Source organism: Zingiber officinale, chromosome 4A (assembly GCF_018446385.1).
Source record: "Zingiber officinale cultivar Zhangliang chromosome 4A, Zo_v1.1, whole genome shotgun sequence".
NCBI lineage: Eukaryota > Viridiplantae > Streptophyta > Magnoliopsida > Zingiberales > Zingiberaceae > Zingiber > Zingiber officinale.
Genome location: NC_055992.1, coordinates 150560677 through 150568274, shown reverse-complemented (window position 1 = coordinate 150568274; position 7598 = coordinate 150560677). Strand labels below are relative to the sequence as shown.

Below are 7598 nucleotides of genomic sequence, written 5' to 3'. Positions count from 1 at the left end.
ATACATAAATTATCAATAGCAGGACGCAGATGATAAAAATGAGGACGTGGGATTATGTCTTCTTATCTTTAAGAATAATTAATTCAAATAATTAGATATTTAAATTAATAAAAAAATTTAGGAGAATAAATAAGATAATTAAAATTTAAATTCAATCACGAATATCTTAATAAAATATTTAGGAAAATAAATAAGTGGATCAATTTTATTTTATTCTACAAGGGAATTAAGAGAAAAGCGAAGTCGAAACATCTGAATTATATATAAAAACAAAGACTGGAAATTCTTGTCGATTTTCTCTCCTCTATTTGTATTTGGATCGTCTATAAGAAGTGACTCGTAATGGAAACGGCAGGAGGATAATTTAGTGGATCAACGCTAACAGGACTGCCGAGAGAGGTCAAGACCATGGCGGCTGCCGTAGGCGACGTTGAGGTGGTGGATTTCGAGCCCGATGAGGACGATCTCATGGACGAGGAGGTTGGCGCCGCTGACGCCGACCCTTCTCCTGCTCCTGCGGCTAAGCTTCGATCCACCATCGCGGGCGGTGGCTCCTCTGGATTAGTACCCAGGAAGACCAAAGGCCGGGGCTTCCGCGAGGAGGCAGGCCCTGGTCGCGGCAGCCACCTGTCTGCCAGGGAGTTCGATTCCCTCGACTCGGATGGAGGTCCCGGGCCTCAGCGATGTAAGCCGGCGAAACCCTACTCCTAACACGATGCTTCCTTTTTTTTTATCATCGCGTCTTCGATTTTGTTGGGTTCTTGGTGAGGATGATACTCCAATTTTCATATTCGTCTTATGTTATCTATGTTATCATATCCTGACAATGTTCGTGGGTTTCTTATTCTCTTTAAGAAAAAACCAAATTTTAGAGAAACGAGATAAACAGGAAAATGCGCAACTATGTAGGATGCTGTTGTTTATGATCCTCTACGAGATTCAGTCTGTTCCTTTTATCTCCAAGTTATCGATCAGTGGGATTTTACTTATTGATATGATGTCCTGCATCTGATTTTCTATATAAACTTTTATGTGAACACTGTATCATTTGAATTGGTTGTCGTGGCTTTGCAATGCCTCATTCAAGTTCTCCAAGCAGAATTTAGGGCTGTTGTGACTGTCAACCTAAGAACATAATATAAGTCAAAAGCATGGATACCTGTAGTTGGTATAGTCTTGTTCCAACAATGGCAGTCCTACCTATCCATGTGAATCCTATCCTGTTTACTCTATTGCATTTGGTGATATAAACCAAAATTTTTGGTACATTTTTCTCATCATGCTACGTGTATATATTAGTTATGGTGTCCGTTGTATGCACAAAATATCAACTTGGATGTTTGACTTCTTATTTATGGTGCAGGTGGGAAGAATATTCACCTGGGCGACAAACTTTATCGCCGTGTGAAGGCTTTATGATTTGTGAAAAACGATGACAATTCCTTTCTTTACAACTATGATTTTTTTTTAAAAAAATGCACTAAATAAGTTATTCATCTATCTTTTGTAGATTTGTATTTGTATTTGTATTTCCCTGACCTGTTTTAAGTGTAAAACTTCAAATCAAGTTAAACACTCAATGCTGGTTTTCTGTGTAGCATATTCTACAGGCTTTCTTTTTCTTTTTAATGTTGGGGAATTTAATGTTTGGCAACACTGATTTCAAATCTGTGCTGGTGACTTATTAACAATAGGTAACATAGTGGAGGTACATATGGTGTAAGTTGCTTCTGGAGCATGAACTACGAAACAAACCTTCACTGTGTTTAGAACTCTATTATTGCAGTATGAAACAAATCTTCATTGTAGGATATTTTTTTCTTTCATCGTGTTTAGGTTTCTATTCTTGTACATTTTGCAAGTTCTAGAAGGTTATTTTCCTGTCTGTTTTTTCTTTCTTTCTTTGCATTTTTTGTGATGAAGAAATCTTGCTCGATCATGCCATCTGCATCTGCTTAAGAAGAGTGCAAATTTTCTGTTACAGCTATTGAGGGATGGATGTTGTTAGTATCTGGAGTTCATGAAGAAGCACAGGAAGATGATCTTCATAATGCCTTTCGTGAATTTGGCCAAGTTAAAAATTTGCATTTAAATCTTGACCGCCGCACTGGTTTCGTGAAGGTAAATACAATCATATCTATAAACTTGGTAAAATCATCATCTTTAAGCATTCCTTTTGTCCCCAGAAAAGTTTTTAGGTTGTTGTTTTGCAAAGATGTCTATGCTTTCAGAGCACTAGAAAGAATATATTGCTGAATGATTGTCCATCTTGTTGCACAAATTATTGTGAATTATAGTATTCATGCAGACATAATATTTTACTAATTGGGGGAATTTTCTTGATATTATCATATTCATCTTAAAGAAGACTTGGTTAGCAAAGGACAATTTATTTCTATATAGATGAGGATATAATAGGGTATCGAATCTAATGGCGTAAGAGGATGACCATATAGTTGACCTGGCTTAGTGGGATATTGGCTTAGTTGTTGTTGTTATATTATAATATTCATCTTAAATCTGTTAATTTATTAAGATGTATTTGGGCTGAAGGGATAGGCAATATATGTCTTGATTAGGATTGCTTAGTAGTCTCATTCTACCTTGTTATAGATATTTTAGAGAACAATTTGAAAGGCTAACAGATGAAGGCATTCAAACCAATCAGTTCTATTAGCTGGTACCTTGTCAGAGAATTCTCTGACATCTCTATGATGATTAGTCTAAGAGATGAATTCTCTATTAGCTGGTACCTTGTCAGAGAATTCTCTGACATCTCTATGATGATTAGTCTGGAGTGAAACCTGAATGACATAGCTTATGTTGCATTTACTGATTATACTTCTATTTTTTTATATTCAAATATATTTTTTGAAACCTTTCTAGTTTAATAAGGTTCCCTTGTGTTAGTTTCATTCTCAAATAGAATGTGTGATTTCCATAGATAAATAATAAAAAAAATTACAGCTGACAAGAGGATGAGTACCTTTTAAATTCTTTGATGTAATCACATACCATTGATGCAATCATCCATTATCTATTCTCTCTATGTTCTTCCTGTAAATCTAAGTTTTCATCATCATAAGAGCAATTCATTGTTAAAGAACTATTATCATGGATATCTCCTGCACATTCTTGTTACGGTTAAGTCGATTTCACATTCCTTTGGCCATCTCTATCTATCACAATGAATTTTTTTGTTGATTGCGCAAGAAAAATATTTGAATGAATACACTAAACAAACAACAATAGAAGTTAGTCCATAACAACAAGCATAATCATGGGTGACTAGGAAATTGGAATGTCAATATAGTTAACTATGGAAATACATCTCAATAAATGGGCAAGTTACATCTAAAAATAATCAAATCAACAAAGTTAGATGTGTATAGATAAGAGTAAATAGAGAAATTGAACCAAAAAAATGTTAATCATTGATTTTTGGTTAGTTATACTTGATAATTACCACTGGAAGGGGAAGTTGTCTAAGAGAAGAAGTCTTTCTTCCTGCAAAAGCAGATCTCAGGTATAGACAACAGGAAATTTTGGTTTAGTAGGAAGTTTTGGGAGACATGGGATAAGATAGTATCAAAGTTGAAAATCGTAGCCAAGAGTGTACTCAGTGAGTCAAAGGGGCATGCGCCATCAAGGAATCTTGGTGGTGGAATAAGAAAGTACAGGAGAAAGTGAAGAAGAAACAAACAACCTATAAGTAATTATATATTTGTAAGACTTAGGAAAACTTAAAAAATATACAATAGCAAAAAAAAAAGAGGCTAAGAAAGCAATAAATGAAGCATAGAATGAAACTTTTGAACGGTTATATCGAAAATTAGATACAAAAGAAGGGGAAAGAGACATTCATAGAATTGCTAAAGTGAGAGAAAAAAATAAAAAATCTTATCCAAGCAAGATGAATTAAAGATGAATGCAATAAGATACTAGTAAATGATGGAGAAATAAAAAAGCACAAATGAGTATAGAAATTTAAATTTTTATTATAGAGTTTACACTTCAAAAGTAGAACAAACTTTAAATGAGATGCAAAATGGAAAAGTCATACCAAATGATATTCTGATAGAGGTATAGAAATGCCTAGGAAACAAGGTATTGAATGACTTATAAAATTATTTAACATAATATTAAAAATGGAAAAAGTTTCGTTATATAAGAACAAGGGATATGTATAAAATTGTGTAAACCATAGGGGTATTGAACTAATGAGTCATACCATAAAACTTTGGGAAAGAGTAATATTAGAAAAAAGATTAAGGAAGGAGACCACGGTAACCGAAAATCAATTTGGGTTCATGACCAGAAGGTCGATAATAGAGGTTATACATCTTCTCAGGCAACTAATTGAAAAGTATTGGAGCAAAAGCAAAATCTAATTCATTGACTTAGAAAAATTTTATGATAGAGTACTAAGAAAAATTATATGGAGAATTTTAGAAGTGAGAGGTGTTAATGTAACATATATTGAGCTAATTAAGTATGCATGAGGATGTAAGATTAGAGTAAAGACTTCAGATGGATTAACTAAAGCATTTTCAATAAAGATATAATTACATTAAGGATCGACTTTAAGTCCTTATCTTTTTACACTAATCATGGACGAACTCATTGGACACATTCAAAATACAGTACCGTGGTGCATGTTGTGTGCAGATGATATTGTTTTGGTAGATGAGACATGTGAAAGAGTAAATGCTAAACTAGAATTTTGGCAGAAAACACAGTAAAAGGTTTTAGGCTTAGTAGAGTAAAGATAGAATATATGGAATTTAAGTTTAACAATATTAGACGTAATGAGACAATTGTTAAGATAGAAGATGACGAGTTGTTTGGAGCTGAAAGCTTTAAGTATTTAGGATCATTTTTACAAAACATGGAGAAATTAAGAGAGATGTCTTACATAGAATACAAATAGGATGATTGAAATGGAGGAGAGCATCGGGTGTTTTATGTGATCGTAAAATACCTCTAAAACTTAAAGGGAAGTTCTACAAAAAGACGGTTAGATTTGCTATGTTATATGTCACTGAATATTGAGTTATGACTCGAGCACATGAGCGTAAGATGAGAGTTGCAGAGATGAGGATGTAAGTGGATGTATGGACATACAAGGATGAACAAAATAAAAAATGAGAGCATTAGTGATAAAGCCGGTATTGCATCTATTGAGAGAAACTCCGAGAGACACGTTTAAGATGATACGGACATGTATTTACTGTCAGTAAATATTCCGGTTAGGCGATATGAAATTATGACAAATACACATATCAAACGAGGAAAAGAAAGACAAAAAAAAAAAGAGACTTAATTAGCAACAATAAAATAAAATTTATTTAAGTATGGATGATGATGATATAGTAAAGTTCAATGGCGTAGAATGATCCAGGTAGCCTATCCCACCTAGTGGAATTGTCGTTCTTGTTCTTGTTTTGGGAAGAAGAGCCGAGAGATTGCTTCTTTCATCTGAAGCAAATGGGATTGTTGTCCATAGGAGAAAGTGAACATAGAGGCTCTAGTAAGAAGACGCTGGGGATGAGATTCTGGGCAGCGCTCTCGTGGCAAGCATCTGTACCTGGGTTCGCAGTGGCTCTTTGATATAAAGCTATTGGGGATGGCTCAAGAGAAGCTCTTGTGGGCGGCTGAGGAATACTTGCAAACAATACTCGAGGATGTGACAGTATGGATGCCGTTAGGTGATGGGAAATGGGAATGGATAGTGAAATCATGTTTGCAATTAAATCTTTGAATATATTATTATTAAAAACATTGGTAATGAAGACCAATTGATATATAGTTGAAGTTATTCATCACATATGGAAATGAAGAAATCAATTGAGTAAAAATTATCATTTACTTTATAGTTTGAATTTTTAAAATATGCTATATATTTTTCTTTCACAAATTTAAATACGAAAAACTTCCCAATAATATTTTCTTTTTGTGTTTAAAATGGGCAAGAAACTGAATCAAATTCACCACTCTAAATCAAACCAAATGGAATTAATAAAAAACATAACTGGAACAAAAATTAAATTTGGTTGGTTTTGGTTTTTCAAGCTGAACCAAATAATGGAGAGCCCTATTATTTGCTAGAAATATATTTATCGTACAAAGTAGCTGTTTTATATACTTCTTGAGAATGACTCTGTAGGTAAGCATACAAAATTAATTGGCTTCTTGATATTAGATTTATTAAAACTTTTGTGGCAACACCCAACAACACTCCAACATGGTTAGACTAAGTTACTATCTTATTTATTCTGTCTTTTTTTTCTCCTTTTGCATTACAATTTGTGTACTTCTTGCTTGTTTAGGGTTACGCTCTAATTGAATACGAGAACTTTGAGGAAGCACAAACTGCAATTGCAACACTTAATGGAACTGAGCTCCTTACTCAAAGAATTTTTGTTGATTGGGCCTTCAGCAAAGGTCCAGTCAAGCGTAGAAACGCGAGGAGAAGGTATTTCCTAAGAAGATATGATTTTATTTTTATTTTTTGTTTTTGCTACCTCATTTTCAGGCATCTAACTTTTATTGATCTTCCAAAACTTGAAAAATGTTCATTTCTGTAATGTGGTTTACTGGTTCCATCTATCGTGCAACTGATCTCTTTGAAACTTGATCTTGCCTTTTCATCTATTTTATTGTGCTACTCACTACAGATCGCCTGGAGCTCACCGTTCTAGGAGTCCCCCTAGGCGTAGATACTAAAGCTGCGTTGCTCGACTTGTGTGATTTTGGATTCAATCTTCTTCCCATTGTATCTCCATTCCATTAAAACTCAATGGGAAAGCACATGACTGTAGAGGAACTAAGAGAAGCCTGAAGAGTTGTTTTTCTTCTTCATATTTAATGCTCACCTTGCCTGCTTTACTGAGAGTGATGCTAATGGCACCTCGGTTGATCTACTTGGTGGTTGCTTGGCTAAATTTGAACTGTTTTATTTTGATCCCCGTTGTATTACCCAATGGCATTGGCTTTTGGAGAATTTTTTGTTTCGACTTATTTTTCAGGTTAGTTTCAGTCGATTGGCCTATATCTTATCGCATTCCAATTCGAAATAAAATATCTTCAACTGTGATTTGCTGTTGTTGAACATGAAATACAAAGTGTTGGCTCATCGAATCAGTTTATCTTTGTGAATATTTATACAATTGTCATCAGATTTAACGAGATTATAATGGACTTTAGATCTGCTGTCAGATCAATGAAAGTAATGAGTTTGTTATGAAGCTCCAACTAATTAGATTAAATACTTATCTAATATATTGAATCCATTTATTTTCAAAATTTTCAACGTATATAAAGAATTTAAACTGTAAAAAAAATTACAAATTATTATACTTGTATGCATTTAAATAATAATTAAATTTATAATTAAAATTTTATATAATTTAATAAATAAATATTTATTTATAAACCGTTCATGAAAACTTTCTTTGTAAAGGAACCAGATGCACAAGGATTTAAATTTGTTTACCAAAACATAAAGGACAGCTCCAGTAGATCTTGAGAATAAAAGAGTATTTTTGCAATTCAAAACTAAAAATCACAAAACAATTTTACCATTGCACTAAAAGCTT

The 7598-nt window shown here is 33.5% G+C and overlaps 1 protein-coding gene across 1 annotated transcript; it reads left to right on the top strand.

The window, feature by feature from the left end:
* Positions 1–295: 295 nt before the first annotated feature.
* Positions 296–7076, top strand: LOC121971673 (RNA-binding protein Y14A-like). The gene is made up of 4 exons (XM_042523054.1): positions 296–685; positions 1985–2121; positions 6330–6475; positions 6678–7076. Exons 1-4 carry the CDS (start codon positions 409–411, stop codon positions 6724–6726), a joined length of 609 nt encoding a protein of 202 aa, XP_042378988.1. The 5' UTR covers positions 296–408; the 3' UTR covers positions 6727–7076.
* The last annotated feature ends 522 nt before the right edge of the window (positions 7077–7598 follow it).

What these genes read in the sequence shown, in the direction of transcription:
- LOC121971673 (XM_042523054.1), top strand. Translation starts at nt 409, where the DNA reads ATGGCGGCTGCCGTAGGCGACGTTGAGGTGGTGGATTTCGAGCCCGAT. An exon ending in GCCGCACTGGTTTCGTGAAG is followed by an intron (nt 2,122 to 6,329) that starts GTAAATACAATC and finishes TTGCTTGTTTAG; the next exon opens with GGTTACGCTCTAATTGAATA. An exon ending in CGTAGAAACGCGAGGAGAAG is followed by an intron (nt 6,476 to 6,677) that starts GTATTTCCTAAG and finishes TACTCACTACAG; the next exon opens with ATCGCCTGGAGCTCACCGTT.